The sequence below is a fragment of the Vicia villosa genome, linkage group LG2, assembly GCF_029867415.1.
Source record: "Vicia villosa cultivar HV-30 ecotype Madison, WI linkage group LG2, Vvil1.0, whole genome shotgun sequence".
NCBI classification, from domain to species: domain Eukaryota; kingdom Viridiplantae; phylum Streptophyta; class Magnoliopsida; order Fabales; family Fabaceae; genus Vicia; species Vicia villosa.
Genome location: NC_081181.1, coordinates 214,553,508 through 214,578,678, shown reverse-complemented (window position 1 = coordinate 214,578,678; position 25,171 = coordinate 214,553,508). Strand labels below are relative to the sequence as shown.

General features: G+C 29.4%; 1 protein-coding gene and 1 pseudogene across 1 annotated transcript; one reads left to right on the top strand and one right to left on the bottom strand.

Moving 5' to 3' along the window:
* The first annotated feature begins 3,160 nt into the window (after nucleotides 1–3,160).
* LOC131653834 (aquaporin PIP2-7) lies at nucleotides 3,161–5,151 on the top strand. The gene is made up of 4 exons (XM_058924131.1): nucleotides 3,161–3,534; nucleotides 4,008–4,303; nucleotides 4,386–4,526; nucleotides 4,679–5,151. The coding sequence occupies exons 1-4, from the start codon at nucleotides 3,222–3,224 to the stop codon at nucleotides 4,790–4,792; spliced, it is 864 nt and encodes a 287-aa protein (XP_058780114.1). The 5' UTR covers nucleotides 3,161–3,221; the 3' UTR covers nucleotides 4,793–5,151.
* Nucleotides 5,152–22,616: 17,465 nt separating this feature from the next.
* LOC131653832 (3-oxoacyl-[acyl-carrier-protein] synthase I, chloroplastic-like) lies at nucleotides 22,617–24,423 on the bottom strand (annotated as a pseudogene).
* Nucleotides 24,424–25,171: the final 748 nt, after the last annotated feature.

Below are 25,171 nucleotides of genomic sequence, written 5' to 3'. Positions count from 1 at the left end.
CTTTTTTGTTTCTCTTATGCATTTTGTGTCTATTTGTAAATATATAGGTGAAGTTATGACTGATCCCAATTGGCCTCATGTGATAGTGCATTCAAATAACACTTGGGATATTATTACTCTACCTTCAGACAAAACTAGAGTGGGATGTCGATGGGTTTATACAATGAAAGTTGGACCAAATGGTCAAATCGATTGTTTTAAAGCCCGTTTGGTAGCGAAAGGATACTCACAAATATTTGGTCTTGATTATGATGACACTTTTTCTCCGGTGGCCAAGCTCAGTTCAGTCCTCATCTTTCTTACAATGGCTAAAATTCATCATTGGTCGCTTCATCAGTTGAACATTAAAAATTAATTTTTACACTGAGTGTTAGAGGAAGAAGTTTATATGGATCAACCTCCAAGTTTTATTGTTCCTGGTAATTCTAGATTTGTTTGTCGGCTTCGTCATTCTCTTTATGGGCTGAAACTGTCCCCACGTGCTTGGTTTGGTCGCTTCAGATCTGTCTTGATACAATTTGGTAGGACTAGACGTAAAGCAGATCACTTTGTTTTCTTCCTTCATTCCTTCACTGATTGACGAATCTTTCTTGTGGTCTATGTTGATGACATTTTTAACACTAGGGATGGTAAAAAAGGGTATCTAGCATCTAAAAACTCATTTTTCAAAAAAGTTCATACACAAGACTTGGGTCCACTTAGATACTTCATAGGCATTGCCTAATCCTTATCAGACATTGCAATCAACCAACACAAGTATGCATTAGAATCCTCAGCGAAACTAGTATTCTTGATTGTCGTCCTATTGATACTCATATGGATTCCAACGTCAAGCTTCTTCTAGGTTAGGTGGAGCCATTGAAAGACCTGAGAAGATATCAACGACTTGTGTGCAAACTCAACTATCTTACAGTCACCAGACCAGATATTACATTTGCGGTGAGCATTGTGAGCCAATTTCTGAACGCTCTTTGTGATAGTTATTGTGATGCAATCATTCAGATTCTTAGATATATAAAGAATGCATTAGGAAGAGGGTTATTGTATGAAGATAACGATGATGCTAAAAACATTTTTTATTTAGATACAAACTGGGCCAGATCACTATTAGATAGGAAATCCACTTTTGGATGTTGTGTTCTTATTGGAGGTAATATGATCTCATGGAGAAACAAGAAAAAAAAATAGTTGCACTATCTAGTATTGAAGCAGAATATCGTGTTATGATAGCAACCTCAAAGGAGCTTGCATGACTTAAAAATTTACTCTGAGAGCTTAGGTTGGGAGATTTTCAGGCCATAAACCTCATACGCGACAATCAAGCGGCACTCCACATTGCATCTAATCTTGTTTTTCATAAACAGATCAAGCACATAGAAATAAAGTGTCATTATGTAAGGGACAAGGTATTTTCGGAACCAATTGACTGATATGTTTACTAAATCTCTTAGAAGTTCTCGAATAAATTACCGTTATCACAAATTTGACTCATATGACATATATGATTCAACTTAAGGAAAAGTGTTAAAAATCAATTGTAATTAAGGTGTATCAATTACCGTTACAATCAATAATTATTATCTATTGTATATCATTGCTATAAATATAAATACCTTATTGTAGTCTCAATAGACACGTAACATTATACACAAATACTTTTTCAATAATCATAATTAAATGGTATACATCACTGATGACCAGATTTTGTGGAATAGAACAAAGTTAAAAGTCTATGATCAATAAAACAACTGAAAAATATATAAACAAAACAGCATAAAACTTAAAATATTTCTTGTTTTATGGTTTAAACTTTTTCTTCTTCTCTTTTAAACGTGTTGGAATATTGAAGTACAAATAGATGCAGTAATATATAAAGTTGACACAGGAAGCCATAAAACCAGCTGTAAGAGTTTAATTTTTAATGTCAGTATCAAAAGTTATACTTAATTAGTCCATTATATCTAATTATTTATGTAACTTTTAAAGTGGTTATGAATTTATGATTAGAATACAACATTTTAATGATTAATCTGATAACTACCGTAAATATACTTCTGATGCGGTGGTTTTAGTCCCCGTGATCAGAGATAGTATCTGTAAATAGGTGAATATTATCGTAGCTGAAAGTAACACTTATATAAAAGTATAAAGTGACCGAGAAAATCATCTGAGTTGATTCAACTTAAATTTCAGATGATTGTTGAATGCATATCAACTATTAACTATTAAGATGAGAACTAGAACCATAGTACTACGTGATGCTTCAATTAGGAGGTTCTTCTTGGGCTGTTAAATTGAGCCAGTTATATTAAAACTTTGCTAAACTCAAAATGATAAAGAAACTGTATGAATTTAATCTGTGGTTTCAATCCTATTTGTCTTGTACCTCTTAGCTATTTGATACTATTTCCCCTAAAAAAAAAGGACTATTTGATAATAATTTAGCCATGTCCAGATAAGTTCATCTGGCAAGCCTGTCATGGAACAAAAGTGACAACTACTTCTCCTCTTATTTTAATCACATCAACAATAACTTAATACTGAAAACAATGATTGATAGTATTCTTCCATTGCCAGTATAATATATTCTGCATGCTTTTTTATACCTCCAATTTTTTATACTTATCATTTCTCAACCACAGCCATGGATAATGCTAGAAAATTCCACCACGTTATTGTCACAATTTTCTTTACGTTATACCTACAAATCATAGTCACATATGCATATTCCAACACCGAGTTTGTAAAGCATTCAAATAATTACAACAGTTATTACCGTTTGTCAAATAGTTTAGTGATGAATTAGACTCTCCATCCTTACAGTCAAATGTCTCTGCACAACTATCAACTGATTTAACCGAACTTGTTATTGTATTGTTTTAACAAAGAGTTATTTTTATTTGAATTTCAAAAATATTAGAGTAATGTAGTGAGAAAAAACAAGAGTGGACCCAAAAAAGGAGTGATATAGATTATAGAGTCGTTGGAAGGTAGGGCCGGATAGTAGCAGCAGAGTGGGTGGGACCATGCAAGCGAAATCAAGCTAATAAAGGTCGGCAATAATATAATAATGTCATTGTTCATACAACACGTACAAACAAAACAATTTCTAATAATATAATTCAAAATTCAATTTTATTGAATCCATAAATACCATGTTTCCACTCAAACACCACACATCCATTAACTACTAGATAACACACACAACACAAAAAAAAAATATGGGTAAAGATGTTGAGGTTCAAGAACAAGGTGCTGAATTCTCAGCAAAGGATTACCAAGATCCACCACCAGCACCACTTTTTGACGCAGCGGAGTTCAAAAAATGGTCTTTGTACAGAGCTGTTATAGCAGAGTTTGTAGCAACTCTTCTTTTTCTTTACATCACTGTTTTGACTATTATTGGTTACAAAAGACAATCTGATACCAGTATTACTGGTAACACTGAGTGTGATGGTGTTGGGCTTTTGGGTATTGCTTGGGCTTTTGGTGGTATGATCTTCGTCCTTGTTTACTGCACCGCCGGTATCTCTGGTATGAAATCGTTCTCTCTTTAATTTTGTTCAAAATTAGTTACAAGTTTGTTATGATTAGTTGAAATTTGTTGAGTTAGTTACAAGTTAGTTATGATTACTTGAAAAATGTTAAGGCAGTTACAAATTTGTTATGATTACTTGAAAATTGTTAAGGTTGTTTCAAGTTTGTTATGATTACTTGAAAATTGTTAAGGCAGTTACAAGTTAGTTATGATTACTTGAAAATTAATCGATGATTTCCACTGATTTGGTAACTAGAGTTGATTTTTATGCTTCTCTTTTAGTAGATCTAATGAAAACTGTTGGGTATTGAAAAATTTATAATAAGAGACGAATCGAAGAGATAAGGGCTCAATTTAATTGTGGCAGCAGGACCACTCTCCCTCTTCTAATACTTGTTGCCTGTTTAAGTCCTGTGCAAATATATTTGTAATTGAAAAGAATTAATTTGGTAACATTGATGGATTGTAGGAGGACACATAAATCCAGCCGTGACATTTGGACTATTTGTGGGACGCAAGGTGTCTCTAATAAGGGCATTGCTATACATAATTGCACAATGTTTAGGTGCAATTTGTGGTGCTGGACTTGCTAAGGGTTTCCAAAAGTCATACTACAACAGGTATGGTGGAGGAGCTAACACCGTTTCTGATGGTTACAGTAAAGGAACTGCTTTGGGTGCTGAGATTATTGGTACCTTTGTGCTAGTCTACACAGTTTTCTCTGCTACTGACCCTAAAAGAAGTGCTAGGGATTCTCATGTTCCTGTAAGTATCTCATTCATCACTTTTTTAGGCTCAATTCAATTTGTTACTTATGGTTGATTAATTTAATTTAATGTTATAATAGGTATTGGCACCTCTTCCCATTGGATTTGCTGTGTTCATGGTTCACTTGGCAACAATCCCCGTCACCGGAACCGGTATTAACCCTGCTAGAAGTTTCGGACCCGCCGTTATCTTCAACAACGACAAAGCTTGGGATGACCAGGTAAAAATATTGTAGAGAACTCTAGTGATCTGCATTTATATTGAATAATTGTATTTATATATAGATCAGATACATCAATCATCTAAGTAAAAATTCGGTTTTATAGTGTTATAATTAATTTTGGTGCTTGTTTGTTGTTGATGTTTCTGCAGTGGATTTATTGGGTTGGACCATTTATTGGTGCTGCAGTGGCTGCAATCTACCACCAATACATTCTAAGAGGATCAGCAATAAAAGCTCTTGGATCCTTCAGGAGCAATGCTTAATGAATGGAACATGTTTGGCCTCAATTATTGTTTATGAGTTGTTGATGATGTTGTTGTTGTCTACTGGTCCCTGTTGAAGGTTTTGTCCTCTTGCTTTCAATTCCACGTTCTGAATGGGCCTATGTGTTTGGTATGTGTTTGGAATAATGGAATGGATAAAGAAGCCAAAATGATAATGGGGTCCTCAAACTGTAGATAAGCATGAATATGATTATGATTATGTATGTTATGTGTCTAAGGGTGTATTTTTATCCCTTCTTTTTTATCTTTTGTAATCTTTTTCTTTTTGTTTTTGTTTTTTATTCAAGGATTTCTCATGTGTTCTCTTTAATTTATGTGATAATTTAGACTTTTAATCAGATTTTTTTTACTTTGTTTCTTTTAGTTGTGTGTTTCAATTCAATCATCTTATCTTATGTTCCAAAATTGTTTATTGTCAATTTTGTGTCTTTTCAAAATTGAACCTCAGCTCACTAATTTAGTTTAACAGGTAGATAAGTATAAATTTTCCATCATAGACTTGAAATTTCACTCATGAGGGTACACGTGTGATAACCTTAAAGGCTACGATTTGACAACTATTCTCTAATTTTTTTTTATAATTTATGTTTGAATGATTATCGTGATGCAATAAACTATAATAAAAAAAGATTAGGATCATAATTAAATTATCATTGTCGTCAAAATCTCGTTTCTTATAATATTACTTGCGGCTTTTGTGGTGGTAGTTTTGGACATACAATACACCTTTCCTTTTCATTAGGTTGACACTAAACTAAATTAAGGAAATTATTATTTTTTTGCTAGTTAATGATGCCCTAATCTGTCATGACACAACTAGCATGTTTCCTGACCGTTTTATGTGAAATCAAGTGCCACTCAGTGAAAATTTTAAGACTGACAATAATGAATAGGATAGAATGTTCAGGGAGAGGGATTTGCTACCTTTGACTTTTATGTCTTTGGTGCCTTTGTGTGTATCTCTCTTTAACAAATTATTACTCCCTCCGTCTCAAAATAAGTGTCTTATTTAAGCTTTGCGCGATTCTTAAGAAAAAGATTAGATGTGTTGATTTTATGAAAAAGTTAATATTATTTACTAAAGTACCCTTATTTACTATAGATAGTGGATTTGTTGAAAAACGTGAAAGTTAATATATAGGGGTATAGTAGTGGAAAAAAATAATAAATGTTGCATTGGTATTCTAAAGAGACATTTATTTTGAAACATAGAAAAAGTGCAAATGAGACACTTATTATGAGACGGAGGGAGTATCTCTCACTAAAATAAATTATTCTATTCAATTATAATTTTTTTACACCAAAGGTAACAAAGTTATAAAATAGTAAAGGTAAGTAATCCTTTCCCGAATGTTCAACGGTAAAGAACAACACAAAAACACATGAAGTAGGTTAAATGCGATAATGTTACGTTGTGGGGTGAGATTAGACAATAAAAAAGTGTTGGGATAGTATTTATTTTCGAAATTATAATATTAGAGTCTTGAGATAACATATAGTATCATTATGTAGAAATGATAGTAGAAATAAATTTGAATGATTTAAACATGAGATTAGACAATAAAAAAGTGTTGGGATAGTATTTATTTTCGAAATTATAAGTATCATTATGTAGAAATGATAGTAGAAATAAATTTGAATGATTTAAACATATAGAGAAAAGACTTGTAAGTTAAGTAGGAAAAATAATAGATCACAAAAAAAAAAAGTCAAACTAATAGAGTGTAGAAAGACCTAAAAAAGTTTGAAGGGAAATCTTAAAAAAGATATTGAGATATTTAGTAGAATAAAAACACGACTTTTGATAAAAACTTTAGAACATAGTTTTATTAAGGGTGGCAAAACAGACTGTATGTCCTGTCTTAAGTCCGTTAAAAAAAGTTAGAGCGGACAAATCTTCCAAGTAAAATTGAGCTTAAAAATCTAGCTTGACCCGTCAAGTTGGCAGGCGACAGACTTACCCTCCTATTATTATTATTTATTTTTTTTTTAAACATTTAATAAGTTTTTTTTTTTTTTACATCTCAATTAGATTTTTGATTTATTTTTTAAACAATTTTTTAAAAAGCTTGTCAAAGAACAAATGTAGGAACAAGAATTGATAGTTAGTTTTATGTTAAGGTTTTTAAAATAGAATAACTTCAAGTGTTCATTATCTCAAATTTCACTTCATATTTATTAATATCAATTTATTAATATCAATTTATTAATATCAGTGGTATTTTCAAATTCAGATATTTCTAATTTTATTGTCTTTATAAACAAAATAAATGAAATGGATTAGAGTGATGAATGCATCACGAAGTAACAATTTTAAAAATATTATAATAATAAAATTAGCATGCTTGCAAACTAAATCTCGCTTTAAAATATAGACATTTGTTACGATATTGAAGTAAGTTTACTATTACTGCAACACTATTGCTTCGCTAAACAAGAGCAAAATAGGATGGTAACTATTACAAAAGAAAATTTCTTTACCCACCTCCTAACTTCTTACCCACCTCTGGCGAATTTCCCAAAATACCCCTTATTTCGGAAATGCATTTCCGAAAACGTACTTTTATTGAAAAAAAAAAGTATTTTCGGAAATGCACTTCCGAAAACACAAAAAAAGTGTTTTCGGAGATGCATTTCCGAAAACACCCCCTTTTTTGAGTTTTCGGGGATGCATTTCCGAAAACACCCCTTTTTGGGAGAGGGAGGTGTTTTCGGAGATGCATAACCGAAATATTCCAAGACCAAATTGGTGTTGAAATGTTTCCGATATACACTTCCCAAATAATTCAATAATTATTAAAAAAAATAAAATCAAGGTGAATCAATACAATTAATAGGTATAAAATGAAAGTGAATCAATAAAATGAAGGTAAATCAATAAAATTAAGTTGAATCAAAATTTCCTAAATAATTTTAAAGTTAAAAATTATTTTACTAACTTATATAAATCAAAAACATCTTAATTTCATAAGTAAATTTTGAATTATATAAAATTAAGTATAAAATTTATTCATTAAATAAAATTAAGACAAAATCTTTTTTTAAATTTTTTAAACTAAATAAAAAATTATAACTCATTTTTAATTATGAATCAGAATAGAAATATATAAATATATAATCATAATTATTAATTTTGTAAGTGAAATATATAAATATATAATATATAAATATATAATAATTATTATATAAATATATAAATATATAATAATTATTATAAATTAAAACACTCATTTTTTTAATTTTTATAATTAGTATATAAATATATAATATATAATAAATTTTATAAATATAGAATAATTATTATAATTATTATATAAATATATAAATTAAAACACTCATTTTTTAATTTTTTTTTATAAATATATAACAATTATTATAAATATATAAATAAAAAATTATAACTTATTTTGTAAGTGAACTTATTTTAATTTTTTAATTAAAATTATTTTAAATTTTAAAATCATAACTCATAAATTATATCAAAATATATAATTATTATTCATTAATCATAAATTATATGAAATTTATGATATGTGTTAATTAATATCCTAAAATTAATTTTTGGGATTTTTTTAGATTTTTTTTTGTTGTTTCGGAAATGTATCTCCGAATGAGTCAAAATCCCAATTTTTGGGATTTTTTCGGAAATGCACTTCCGAAGTCTGAAAAAATTTTGAAAAAAAAAAATTTCGAAAATGCATTTCCGAAGCGGGATAAAATGAGTTTTTCGCTGGGAGTGACCCCATAGGGAGGTGGATAAAAAAAAAATCTTACAAAATTGTTTGCTCAAAAATATATGCAGTAAAAAGAATAGCCTTGAATAATAACCTTTCAAAATTATAAATATACACATCATATCATTGAGAATTTATTTAAGTTTTGACTACATATGAAATAAAAAACTAATATTATATTGTTAAATTCAAAACAAAATCATGCACAAACCGTAACATGCGAACCGACACGAACAATACGCTGGACGGGCTGCGACATTAAAATCATAGGTCTCTGTCACTTCCGGAATCTACCACCACCATCTATGCAACCTGATCTATCTCCTCCATTCATTATGTTGCATTTTTCTTTCTCTTATATTATTCTCTCTTTTTTCTTTTTTTTACCTTGGCTTCATTCTTATTTTGTATCAAAAAATCGAAAAAGCTTCTCATTTTGATTCTTATATTTATGTTATTTTCTTTTTATTTTCATTTTGAATAGGTTATAAGAAGTCAAAAATGTTGTCTCTCATATGTTTATATTGCATAAATTTGTTTTAACATATCTAATTCGATTTATTTTTAACAACCAAAAAAATAAATAACTATGTATTTTGGGTCTGATTGATTTGATTTTGTAAAACAGTTTTTTAATTTTTAAAATTTAAAAATAATAAAGTAGTCTAATTTTACAAAATTATTTTTGAAAGCTATTTGAGGGTTTTAAAAATTAAAATGGATTTATTTTAAAGATTTTGATTTTTAATTTTGAAAATTGTAGAGAGGAAAAAACAATGAAAATTGATACACTATTCATTAGTGACAAATTTGTAATATTGTACTTTTAAAATAGTTTTTAAAATTAGAATTGCCAAATATATTTTCTTTTATTTTTTTCTTTAAAACCTTTTAAAAAAATTAATTTACAAAATAGTTTTAAAAAAGAAAAAACTAAAACTCATTCAAAGCCCTTTGAATTTTAGATTAATGGTAATGCACCAACCGTGTAAAAAGTTTTACACTGTCATTCAATCATAACCATTCATAATTATTATTTTATATATAATTAAAATAAAAGTCAAACATGACTTAAAATCCGACGGTTATAATTCATTACTTTACACCGTCGGTGTATTCCCATTAAATTCTTAGAAGGGATTAATGGTTATGCACTGTCAGTGCAAAAAGTTTTACACTGTCATTCCATCATAACCATTCATAATTATTATTTTATATATAATTAAAATAAAAGTCAAACATAACTTAAAATTCGACGGTTATAATTCACTGACGGTATAAAACTACTTTACACCGTCGATGTACTCCCATTAAATTCTTAGAAGGGATTAATGGTTATGCACTGTCAATGTAAAAAGTTTTACACCGTCATTCCATCATAACCATTCATAATTATTATTTTATATATAATTAAAATAAAAGTCAAACATAACTTAAAATCTGACAGTTATAATTCACAGACGGTGTAAAACTATTTACACCGTCGTTGTATTCCCATTAACTATTTTAATTTCTTAATTTTTTTCATTATACTTTTTTCGGTAGAAATTTTTTAATTTCTTTTTTAATTTGTTCATTCTTTTTTCCTTTTTTCTTTCATTTCTTATTTTCTATAATTTTTTTTAATATAGGCAATATGGAATTATTTGGCTCTAAATTACACCGGCCTAGATATCTGAAAGTTGAGCAAATAATCAATTGAAGTTCAATCCATTTTCCGATTCCTTCAATATGTTATATTGAATTTTCATATTCATGAACAATCACATACACTTCATTGGTAGTCCACAATTCAGTTATGTGGTTATCAAAACTAAATCAAATTGTTAGTAAATTGGAAAATCTCATAAAATAAAGAAATTCATTGAAACAAGGGTTGTCTTGTCTTGCAAGAAGTGTTTGTTTAATATCATGAGTTTGATGTCTCACCTCCACGTTAAGGAGGATAGAAAGTCATAAATTATACTACATCCAACCTCTAACTTGTTTTAGATAGGAATTATTTATATTTTATATAGATTTAAAAAGAGTCATATGTCTCAACATACTTGAGGTGTTTGTCTATCAAATATTTGAAAATAATTGAACTACAAATAGTTTTTATTTTTATTTTCATTGGTTAAGAATCAAATGTTATATAGTGGTCTATCTTTCTCATTATTGACTCATTTTCCATGTCATAATTTTTTTCTTTTCAATTTTTCTTTTTTTCCAATAGTAACAAGGAAAAAGTTCATCTCAAACTCGATAACTTTTTCAATAATGTTTTTAGAAAAAGTTCAAAGGTTATCGAAGGAAATTTGAGTAAATCTTAAAAATTCACTTAAAATATTTTCTAATTTCGTGTTAATAACATAGCATATTTTCAATGTGACTACTCTAACTTTTTCTTCAACTTCACCTTCACTTTCAATCTCAATATTTTCAGATGACCTTTTTTGACACATAATATTTAACTTTTTGGATTTATTTCAAGTTCTCAAAATAACATAGCATCTTTTAGTTTTAGGAATGTCAACCATATTTATCATATCCTCAATTCGATTGAGTAACCCATAATATTGATAGTTGTTTGATTTGAGTTTTCATGTTTTTGATGAGATCTTCACGTTTTTTTGGAAGTATCCCAAGTAATTTGCATGACTTCTAAGTGGTCATGCATCATCTACATGAATTGATTCAACGTTTCTTCCATATACAAAGTTTTCCTTTGTTGTTGTTGTTGACGATGTTGTAGTCCTTCTGATTCGAGACTTGTCTTTTATTATTTCTCTAATTGAATTTTAGCTCGTCTTCTACACCAGATTATATGTGTTGGAGTAAGGGTTGTTGCTCTAATAGTTTATCATACAATAGACTTTTCATCTAAGAAGCCTTTAGAATTACAAATTATACAAACAGGATAACGACCGCGATAATCACATATCTTCAACATCAAGGGTTGATTTCAACGAAACATTCTCCCTGGCGATCAAGCTCACCACCAAGTGAGTGATCCTCACTTTAGTTCACACATGAGTGGAAACATCAACAAATTGATATCAACGACGCCTTCTTGAATGACATTATAAAGAAGAGATATTTATGCAACAACAATCTAGGTTTGTCTCCAAGGTCAAATCTTTGATGTGTAAACTCAATAAGGTTTTATACGGACTTAAACAAGTGCCAGGAGCTTGATATGAGAAACTTGATTCACACATAACAAAGTGATTGACATCTCATCATATATTCATCCCAAGCCATTATCCAATATGACAGTAGTCTATTTAGATGATATTCTAATAACTGACTCCTCTCCTGAATTATGTATGATCACCAATAAACTTAATGATAAGTTTGCTTTGAAAATCTAGATAAACCATCATATTGTCTAAATATTGAAGTCAATTATCAATCCAATGGTTATATATTACTTGCTCCGTCCAAATACATTCCATTCAATCTAAGTAAGCATGACACTGTTGTGTTTAATGATCCTCAATTGTATAGATCAATTGAAAAGGTCTTGTAATATGTATACTTAACTTGACATGATATAACATTCTCTATCAATAAGACTTGTCAATTTATGGTCCTCCTCTTGAAAGCCACTGGTTGATTGTCAAATGAATTTTGAGGTACTTAAGTGGTATTTCCTCAAATAGTCTTGGTCCCACACCTACTCACATTGATAAAAAATTCACTCTTCAAGCCTATAGTGATTTGGATTTGGCCAATGGTAATTTGGATTGGGCCAGTGGCCTTGATGGTTTACACTCCAAAAATATATCATGCATATATTTTGGTTTAAATCTAGTATTTTGGAACCTCTAGTCGCATGGTCTAGGGATGCAGGTAAATATTAGGGATTAGCACACACAACCTCTGAGTTATTATGGCTAGAGTACCGTTTCACTGAATCCCATGTTCCCTCTCTACCTCTCATATTTCTTTGTCTTAACTTGCGGCTCTACACTTTTATGTTCCCTTTCTTCATGCATGGACGAAGCACATTGAACTCAATATACACTTTGTTAGAAAAAGATTTGTGTCAAAGAAAATGCATATCAAACATGTTCATGCTTGTGCACAAGTTGCTGACTCTCACCGAATTTTTAGGTACTATTGCATTTTAAAATTTGAGGACCATGCTTGAAGTCCTTTTCACAAATCCACCTTAATCTCGTAGAAGAGTAGTAGAGATACAAGTTTGTTTAAAATTAAATTATCTTGTAACAAACTTGATCATTGAATGACTCATTATATAAAGTGAGATGTAACCACTTTACTCAATAAAATAAAATACTGATTTTCATTAATTTTGATGAATATTTTCTAAATATATTTAGCTAGAGAAATTAAATTTATTAATATTTTGTAATTTAAAAGCTAAAATTGATTAATGCCTTATTATTAGGATCCACGTATTGCATTATTTTTCCATGACTCAAACAAATTGTACTTTTATGAAGAAGTTTTAATCTATTATTTGTAAGAGTTACCATCTATGTAGCACCGACACCTCTGAAAACAGACGTATCTGTGTCGGTATCAGACACTTTCATTGACATTTATGATTACGTTTAATTAATTTATTTTTTTAATTTTTTTCGGTGTCGTCATGTCAGTGTCAGAATCAAATTTAAGGTGTCTGTGATTTATAGGTTACAACCTACCACTCATATATTTGCACGATGACCGACATGATTTGTATATGTAGTGGAGTGAGGGTGGCCTATTGGAACAATATTCACCTGTTGCATGCGTTTGTCTTATGGCATTGCAATAATGCGGAAGAGCATGCCAATTCCTTACCTTTGCTGCTCCTCTAAGCTAAGCTACATGCTTCTATTGCTTTTTCATTTTCCACGTAGCGACTAAGCTAAGCATAAACCTTCTTATTACTATAATAATGTGGTGGCCTATACATTGATTTAAGCCAACTCCTCACAAGCAATTGATCATATAGCTTAATAACAGTTCCTTTAACACTATTGGCTGGTTTGTTTTAAACTTTTTTGAGGCTTGGTATGGGTCTTAATTATTGGCTAATTTACATCGTCTTCTATTTTATTAATAATTTTTAAGTAGATTTTTTTATGGATTATATATATTAGGGACGGATGTACATTAAGGCACGGTGTGGCTCTAGCCACACCAGTTTTTTTTTTTCTTTCTTTCATATATATATATATATATATATATATATATATATATATATATATATATATATATATATATATATATATATATATATATATATATATATATATAAAATTAAATAATTGATCTTGATCACCAATTAAATTACATGATTAAATTTGATTAAATCGAATAGTTCAATTTAATAAATTGGTTTATATAAAAAAAATTATATAATTATTAAATCGGTTGAATTGAATGATTCGATCTTTAAAAATAATCAAAACACCTACTAAATTTTTAATTTTTAAAATATCATAATTTTACAAGTTGATTATTTAAATTCAAATTCTAAAAATACAAAATATAAATTTAAATAAATTTTAAACAAAGTCTGATTACAAAATAAATTGAATAACAAAATATTTGCGTTGTCTAAAACATTTAATTTTATAGAGGGAAAGTTGTTCCAAATAAGCTTTGAACAAGTCTGCTTATATTTAAATTTAGTCTCTTAAAATAAATTATCAAAACGACATTGTTTTATCTGAGAAAAAACAAGCATTTTACTCGTCAATTTCCCAAAATCATTGGTTCGTTAGTTTTTATCAGTTTTGAACGGTTTTGATCAGTTCTCACTAATTCAATAGCTTACTTTGGCCAACAATCAAATGAGACCAATGACCCATCTAATTTCCAATTCGATCGACAAACCTGTTTCAATTTTTGAAACAGAGTCACCACCTCTCCAATTTCTCTCTCATTCATATTTACTAATTCTTCCTATTTAGTAGACAATTTTCATCATAAATAATTGCATTAAATAATATTATTTTTTATTTATTTAGCCACACTAATATGTAAGGTCTGTATCCGCCACTATATATATATATATATATATATATATATATATATATATATATATATATATATATATATATATATATATATATATATATATATATATATATATATATATATATATATATATATAAATGAGACCCGTCATCAAACTGTTTGACTAAACCAGATCAAATTGAATAATTTCATTGAATAAATCGATTTCTCTAACAAAACTATATAGTTATTAAAATAATCGAACCACCTTACTCGATCTCTACAAAACCACGTCACCTACCAAATTGCAAAATTTCAAAATATCATAATTTACCAAATTGTAAAATTTTGCACAAAATATAATTGTAACATAAATTAAATAATAAAATAAGTGTTGTGTCTAATAAATTTAATTCTAAAAAGGAAAAATTGTTTCAAATTAATTTTATATCTGCTAATCATTCATATTATATATATATATATATATATATATATATATATATATATATATATATATATATATATATATATATAATCATTACATAAGAATGAACGAGAAGTGAACAACAACCCATCATTTTTAAAACTATGTCTATAGCATACACCACAATGTGATACATGATCATTTGGCTATATAAAATATCTATTGCCTCTAGTTCTAAGAAGATAAAAGTATTAAACGCAAATAATTTATAAGGGTGTTGATTGTCAGAACATATTTTCTCATATTTTACCACTTTGCTTGAATAGCTTTCGGGCAGTTTCTCTAACAATAAAGTCTTTAGTGTTCAATCTCACGAGTGAAAAATATCAGTTAGATCCTCATCTGCATGTTTTCCTCCAACCGACCCATACACCATAACATTTGTTGGCCTAAGTGTTGATCTTTTCTCTTGTGAGTTGGCCATACACTTCATAACCATCTCTTTCGTCACATATACTCTCGTCTGCATAAATATAACAATATTGACATCCCGTTGATATTTTAAGTGTGGAAGATCCTTACAATGAGTTGTGTGTTCTCCAAAAGTATCTATGCACACCTTATGGCAAATAGAGCAAACTTGATTGATAGAAAATAAGGAATTATGAGGTGCTATCTAAGGATAATGCGGTACTTTATAGGTGGTACGTGATGACCTAGCACCTCAATAGGAATAACTAGATGAAAATCATGAGCATATGTTGCATACAAACACCTAGAAACTAATTTTTTTATGTCATGTCAATCTTTACTTCTATATCTTGAACACTTTTATTAAAAATTACAATCGTCAAAACACATTGGACTTTATGAGAGATGATGTCCTTGCTAGCACAAATCCTAAAGTTAAAAATCGCAATCATATCATTAAGACCATCCAAAGCTTTGTTAAAATTAAAATACATAACATAATATCCCACTATCTCTCAATATATGATCTTGTAAAACTTAAGATTGAACCCTGAAAGTCAGAAAAATGTTGGAGGCATCCTCTATTGCCGAGTATTAACTCAATTTACCAATCTTAATAGCTAATGGAATCATCTATTCATCAAAGGTCCTCGAAGAAAGAACATCTACCAACTACAAAGTCTTCGACCGTCATTCACAACTCTTTATCAAGCCGAAATAGGTGCCTCCTCTATATGAATCGATTGACACGTGCATAGACAAAAAAAAATAGTTTCGGTTGGTTATCCATGTAGGATCAAAGTAGAAGAAGCTCACTTTGATGATCCATTAATTGTGGAAGAAGATGAATTAACTAAACAACTCTGAAAGCTCTTTTCATGGACAACACCTTGACAATTTTTTTATCTCCACTAACAAACCCTTCGAGTAATTTCAACTCTAACACCATCCTCCCAATGTTCAAAAGGGACAAACCCCCGTCATGTTTACATGTATCACCTGAAAGCCAAAATATCTCCCTCTTTCGAATATTCAATTCAAGACTAAATTCTAGACTTGTTTGTTAGAATTTTTTGGGGTCATACATGTAATAAATTAATGTGTTAGGACCATTATTTAATTAGCCAAATTAAAGTGATCTATTTAATGTAAAGTTTATGGCTAAGGATGTAATTGCCATGAAAAATATTGTGTAGATACCAAAAGTCTTATTTCTATTATTTGTGATGGGTAAAATTGAAATAAGAAACCTTGAATAATCATGACCCTTCATGGAAGGGCATAAGATTCTAAACTTGAATAAACATGACTCTTCATGAAAGGGCATGTGATTCTTATAAATAAGGGGTTATGGTCCCCAATTGTAGACACTAGAAAATATCATAGAATATTTATTCTCTTTATCCCATTGTAAGAGAAACTAAGAAATTAAGGAATCTACAATTGGAAGGTCATTTACTCTATCAAGATCATCATCTTCTCATTGAAACTCCATGGATCCTAAAGGTACGCTTCCGCTTTATTTTTCATCTTGAATTGAGCATGGATTAATAAAGTTTTGATTAATTAGAAAGATACCAACAAGTGGTATCAGAGCCACCCATATTTGATTCATGTATGAATTTTGATAATTCTTAAAATTAGAATTTCAAAATTAATATTTTTTTTCTTCTAAATGTATATTAATTTTTAATTTGGTTGAAGAATAAATAAAGGAATTAATTCATTGGTTTATTAGTTAATTATGATTATGTTGCAAACAATTCGTTTTTCCTTTTGGAATAGGAATTTTTTTTTGTATGTTATGTTTTAATTGCCATATATGATTTCACGTTTGATTTGTACATATACACAAAAGTACGAAATGGATAGTCACAAAATTGGTTTCACCTTCTGCATTGTATATAAGTATATACAATCATCAATGAATTAATGGATAATTCAGTTTCGTTTTAATACAATTTCATGTTTTAATGGATGATATGAATTATTGTACTATTATACATGAATCATTATTAAGTTTTTTTTTGTTTTTAAATTAATTTTTAAACCAGTGACTTTAATTCATTGTGTCGGAAATAAAGAAATTGATGCATTAGAGCATCATACTAAATTCAGTGTTTTATTGGTTTATAAAATATATGTGTTTTTTTTTACATATAATTTGATATAGATATGTATGCAATATAATTCTATCTATATTATTAATGAAAATTAATATGGGGTATAAATATATCTCAGTTTTAGAAATTAATTTAATTCAATTTGTCATAATTTTAAATTAAAGTTATTTGACATTTAAATGATTCTATTGAGATCAGAAATCACCAAAGTGACCCTTCCTTTATGGATTTGATCATGAGAAATGTTGAATGTTAGTGTGCATATATTTCTATGTGAGTATTAATTGGTCCAAAGGAAAATTGATATTTGACATGATTATATACACACACTTGTAATGATAAACATGTGATAATTTTAAGGCTTCAAATGTGAATGATAAATCAATCCAAAGAGGGGTTTATTATTTGACATGTTTTAGTATCAATGTTGGATTGTTATAACAAGAGTATCACTAGCAATTAATATTATTGTCCAAAGACTTGATATTGATGGTGCACTAGATATCTCGAGATGAGTTATGACATTATTTGAACATATATTATTTGAGTTTATTTATGATTTTTTTTTCAAATTGTCGGTTCTAGTTTTTAATGGTGCCAATCTTAAGGACAGGAAGAAAACTATTTTAATTGTTTTTTTTTGCTGCATGGATCTTGACCTTGCATTAATGATAACTCGTCCCCTTCTCCTATAGACTTCAATACCTTTAATAAAAGGAAAATTATGAGAAGTGGGATCGCTCTAATCGTATGAGTCTTATGATCATAAAGTGCGGCATTCCAGGGGCATTCAAGGATACTATATCTAAAGAAATAACAAATGTTAAAGATTTCCTTGCTGATATTGAAAAGCGCTTTGCTAACAACGATAAAGTGAAAATAAGCACACTTCTTCAAAGCTTGATTTCAATAAAGTATAAAGGCAAAGGAAACATAAGAAAGTATATTATGGAAAAGTCTAATATTGCTTCCAACAAATTTAAGGCACAAAAGCTTGAGTTGTCGGATGACTTACTCGTGTATTTGGTGTTAATATCTCTTCCTGCACAATTTGGTCGATTTAAGATAAACTATAATTGACAAAAGGAGAGAGTACAAAGTGGACAAATTTTTATAGAACATTTAAGGACAAACTCCATGATTGCAGACCCTATGACAAAGGGGCTTCCACCCAAGGTCTTTCATGAGCAAACTGCTCACATGGGTGTTATATAATTAGAGGATTCTTTAATTTAGTGGAAGTTAGTCATTGTTATCAGTTATGTTCTATGTTTAATAGTATATATACATACTTATATATTCATATTATGTTTTGGTCAGAAATAAAGTTTAGTTATTCAGTTTATGGCACTTTGTATGATAATATTGATTTTATTAAAGTAAGGTGGACCAGTTGAAAATTGACATGTATTGATCACCTTCATGTGATTTTCATGCTACATATTTCATGATTAATCTATGTCATTTAGTTGTGTCTATATTTGTGATCATTGATGGGTTTAATTATGATTGATATAATGAAAACCGCTTTGGTCCTATATATTGATGTCATTAATGGACGAGATGAGGATATGTCCAATGTTTATAATGGAAATTTTTGAGCTCATAAAGTCTAACATATTTATAAGGATACATATATGATCAGTGGGAGATTGTTAGAATTTTTTGGGGTCATACATGTAATAAATTAATGTGTTAGGACCATTATTTAATCAGCCAAATTAAAGTGATCTATTTAATGTAAAGTTTATGGCTAAGGATGTAATTGCCATGAAAAATATTGTGTAGATACCAAAAGTCTTATTTCTATTATTTGTGATGGGTAAAATTGAAATAAGAAACCTTGAATAATCATGACCCTTCATGGAAGGGCATAAGATTCTAAACTTGAATAAACATGACTCTTCATGAAAGGGCATGTGATTCTTATAAATAAGGGGTTATGGTCCCCAATTGTAGACACTAGAAAATATCATAGAATATTTATTCTCTTTATCCCATTGTAAGAGAAACTAAGAAATTAAGGAATCTACAATTGGAAGGTCATTTACTCTATCAAGATCATCATCTTCTCATTGAAACTCCATGGATCCTAAAGGTACGCTTCCGCTTTATTTTTCATTTTGAATTGAGTATGGATTAATAAAGTTTTGATTAATTAGAAAGATACCAACATTGTTTTCCAGATGATATGAAGTTCTTTTGTCACCTCCTATCAGTGTTTTAAAAACCGGACCGGTAATCGAACCGGTAAGGGTACTGGGTCACTGGTTTATCGGTCGAACCACTGGGTCACTGGTCGAACCGCACGACCAAACCAGATTAAACCGTATTAAACCAGATTAAACCGGATAACTCGATTGAATAGACTTGTCATTATATAGGTATAAAACCGGTCGAACCGGATAATTCAGTCTCTAAAAAAATATAACTACCTTTTAAAATTTTAAAAATATCATATCATAAATTCACAATTTCATAACTTAAATTCAAATTTTAAACAAAGGTATCACACATAATAAAATAGTAAAAAATTACAAAGTGTAATTGCAAACAAAGTCTAATTACAACATAATCTAAACAAAGTCTAATTACAACATAATCTAATTGAATAGTTTATAACAAAATAACTCCAATGTGTATCAAATTTAATTCAAAATAGGATCTTCCTAAAAAGAAAATCAAATAAAATTCAATATATTGATGTTATTTAAGAAAATTTATTATCAAAGATAACAAATAGACAATAAAGTTTTTAATTTGTCACTAACGAAAAAAACTATGTGAGAATGCTATTTAAGTAATACACTACTAAATATATTAAAAAAAAAGTTAAAAAAAAAAGTTTAAAAGAAATGTTAAAAAAAAGTTAAAAAAAAAAGCAATTAAACCGCCGGTTTTCCGGTTTTCTCGGTTTTTCCGATTTTGACCGGTTTTCACCGGTTCCCACCAGTTTGATGGCATATCCGATCCAACTATTGAACCAGACCGGTTACCTGACCGGTTCTCGGTTCGACCGGTCCGACCGGCCGGTCCGGTCCGGTTTTTAAAACACTGCCTCCTATGAGTCCCTTACAATGGTCACATTCTCAAAATATCAAATATGAACAATAAACTTGCAATTATCTTTAATCATATAAATAATAGGGTGTGACACAAAAGAAAAAAAAGCGGTCCTAATAAGTCGCTTGTTGTTCTCTAAGAGTTGACATAATATATTTATCTTCAAAGTACAATCATATTGTCTAAACAAAAAAATTTAACCTAAAAAATGATCACCTCACTCACATCACGTAATAGTTTCAATTGGTGTAATATGTTAAACGTCAATGCAAGTTTTACGAACTCAAAATTAGCCAATAATGTAACAAGTAGTTACCACAATTCTTTTTGTTTTAAATTGTTTAAGAAAGAAACTATATCTGTCGATTGTGATATTTTAACTACTCTATAAGTATTAAGCGAAATGTTGAACCGTGGAGAACTTAAATACTAATAAAAATGTAAGGGAAATTGAATGCAAATAAAATAATAGTAAAATTGATCTCAGTTTTCTAAAAATAAGATACAAAACAAATCCAGTAATGTTAACTTCACACTAAAATATGACACCAAATACTATATCATACAGTGTTTTTTCATTAGAATAATATTATTTTTTAGAAATATTATATATATATATATATATATATATATATATATATATATATATATATATATATATATATATATATATATTTAAAAAATTAAAATTTATTTTATAACACAAATATAAGAATATGTCATTAACCAACTTCATAATTGTATTAACCACAAAAATATACATTATTGACCACTTATTTTACTTATAATTGGTTAACCACTTTCAATACTTAATTAACCAATTAAATACATACTATTAACCATGTTCTAACACTAAATTATAAATGTATTAACCAACTTTATTTTACTATTTAATTTTTTAAAAAACTTCATTAACCAAGTTATGAATTGTATTAACCAACTTTATACATAATATTAACCAAAATTGATTTACTCGATAACCAAACTTTAAATTATATTAACCAAACTAGTGAGAAACCCGTGCGTCCGCACGGGTTCTGGTGTGGGTTGGACCGAATTTATCAAATACATATAGTATTAAGTTAAAAAATGAAGATTTTTTTTTTTGTATGAAATTGAAATATAGAAGTTATATTGTTTAAACAAAACTATTAAATTGAAAAAAAAATCAAAAATAATATTTATTTATAGAATATGGTTTAATATTAATAAAAAAAATAATATATTAAATATTGTTTAGATTTTACTTGCTAAACATGAATAAGAATAAGAGGCAATTGAATGATATCAATGAAACCTCTTATACAATCTACTTCTTAAATTAGTCAATATATTTTGAATAGAAAATTAAACTATATGAATTTGAACTAAGACACTTAATATATCATATACTGGTCAAATATTTGTATTTATATTGATGTCATCACGTTTAAAACTACACTGACATAAATACCCATTGAAACTTGCCGCATAAATACACATAAAAGCCATTTACCATTTGTTTTTCTAATTGAATTACAAGAAGTATGAGAGGTTAGTGTTAAAAGTTCATTTTCTTAATACGATTGACCTTTATCGTCAGGGTCTTTTTTATGTTGGGGACCATTTTCTAAGTGTAGTTGAAGAACCTGAATCTGCTGCAATTATGAAATCTCCATTCCTAAAAATGTATCAAATACTCCAAGCATTGAAACTTGCTCAATTGGGATCTGACAAACTTGCTCAAAGTGGATCTGACATTGCATTGAAACTTCACTTGATGCAATTTGTAAAAAATCTTCAAAATGGTGGAAGTAGAGATGAAAGGATGGATTGAAAAAAAAAAGAATGTGGCATTCATCATTTGTTGTTATGGTATTTTTTTTTTCATTTTCATATGGATTCAAGTATTTTTATAACATGGTTGTATTAAATTAAGAGAGGAATGTATGTGCTATTACTTAAAAGCCAATGAGTCTATAAAGTTTTGTTAAAGGATTCATATTAGACAAACACTAGAAACTATTACTTGTAAATAGGATGTTTCAAATTCCTTACATAAAGTCCATATAAACTAACTAAAGTTCCATAGTCACTGCATCCAGAAATGTGAAAAAAAACACTAATACAAAATCTGCTTGAGCTTGAATTCCATTTAGGGTTTGAATGGGGCAAAGACAACTACTGAATTGTGTCTACCAAATCCAAATGAATTGGAGATAGCTGCAAAAAGGATAATAAATAAAGGTCAATAACATATAGTTTTTTTATTTTTCATTTTTATCAATATTCACACCAAAACAACACCCTACTTACCAACACTAACTTCATGCTTTTTTTTGAAATTAGGGACAGTATCAATTGTAACATCCTCTTCCAAATTCTGTAGAAAAATGAAAAATGAAAAATAAAAATCAGATTTATTATTCATTAAGACTATGTGATAGTCAATTTTTTATCCGAAGATTGATTAATAAGATGAGTTTCTAGGCTAAGACAGTACATCTTGGTTAATGGTTGGATGCAACCAGTCTGTAGTTATTGCTTTGATAGTTGCTATAGCTTCCAAACCACCAGCAGCACCTAGACAATGGCCAATCATTGACTGAAAAAAAGAAAAGAAAATCTATAATCATAAGCTTCAAGATCAATAAGAGGAAGTTGTTAGAGTGCTAAAATATTTAAAAGTAAATAAATTTGTTACCTTAGTCCCATTCATTTTTAATTCTGATGTATCCTTAAAAACCTTTTTGATTACATTAACCTCAGCCAAGTCACCAGCTAGTGTTGATGTAGCATGAGCATTCACATAGTTCACCTTAACAATTTAAAAATTAACCAATTAATATTCATCAATTTTACATATATTTGAATCGGATTGAGTTTGATGAAATCACGCCGACACTCTGATTTTGATAAAAACCCGAGATATAACTTTTGCTTAAATCACAACTGTGATTCTGTCAAATTCATTGTCACTGCTCTCTTTCTTACCTCTTTAGGGGAAACACCGGCGGCGTCTTGTAAACCCTTGCTTATGCAAGATGAAACTCCAAATCCATCCGATCTTGGATCAGTCATGTGATGAGCATCACATGTTATGGCACCACCCAAATATTCAGCAATAATTCTTGCTCATCTCTTTGTTGCACTCTCCAAGCTCTCCATTATCTTCACTCAATGATACAAAATCAAGTTCAAAGAAAAACTTATAAATACACAATGCTAGTAAAAATAAGGATTAAACTCGAGTAAAGTAATATCAACTGTTGATTTTCTCACTTTACGAACTATTCATTCATTATAGAGGATGCAAATTCATGAAACAAAACGGCAAGTTTAAGATTCTACCAGGACACCAGCGCCTTCGCCAATGACAAAACCATCGCGATTTTTGTCCCACGGTCTTGAAGCCTTCTTAGGCTCATCATTCCTCTGAGATAAAGCCCTGCAAGCAACGAATCCTCCAACACCAGAAGGTATAATCGAGGCTTCAGTACCACCAACTACCATAATATCTACTTCACCACTTCTAATGTGATGAGAAGCTGCACAAAAGCAGTAATTTGTTGTTGCACAAGCAGTAGAAATGGAGTAATTTGGTCCCATTAGTCCTGTGTCTATAGCCAACAAAGCAGAGCTCATGTTAATGGTGTAGGGAATGAAAAATTGATTGATTTTTTCATGTCCTCTATGAGTCAGAGCATCAACAGCATTGTTAATACTGCTCACACCTCCCATTCCTGTTCCCACTAGAACTCCTATTCTTGTTTTATCCATCAGTTACAAAAAATAAAGTATACGTTAGAACATCGACTCCGCTAAAAAAAAATAAAGATATAATAAACACGGTATTTGTTAACGAAGTTCGGCCAATTCTGCCAACTTCAGAAATTTTTAGGCTTACATTGTTAAGGGCTTCATATCCAAGAATGTGGCATTCATCATTCCTCACGCCCATGTCTGATTGTATAACAAATAAGTTTCATGATTTAATTGAGCTCACTTTGGTGGGAGAACTCTACTGCATACACAACTCCAGTCTACATAAACAGAAAATGTTTACCAACAATGAACAGTCACAAAAATACCATTTGCTGCAGATTGGATGATTCAAAAGCGGGTGACAGCATAATTTTGAAGTACCAAAACTTTGACATATTAGAACTCACATCAACATTTCGGCGATCTGGATTGCGTTTAGTGCAGCTACCTTGCCAATCTAATCCCCGCAAACAAAAATGTCCAACCTGTGTGTATAATCAACAGGTTTTGTTTTGTTTTCCCTGCTAATCTGTACTTGAACACAACAGCTCATACAAACCAAGTGAAATTGTCTTTATTCCTCAGCTACTTGCAGGAAAACTTAAGATATTTATAAATTCTTTTATTGGCATTCAAGGTAAGTAAATAATAAACTACATGTTTTGGGATAACTTTTGCAGCACCTTGTATCAATAACTTCTGCAGCACCTAATGATTTTTCAAAACACTGGACTTGTACTTTGTCAACCAAGAAATAATTTAAATTGCCTTTTAGATAAAGCCAATAACATCAAGTTGTTAAGAAACACGAAAGCAAGAGTATAAAAAGTCGTTGTAA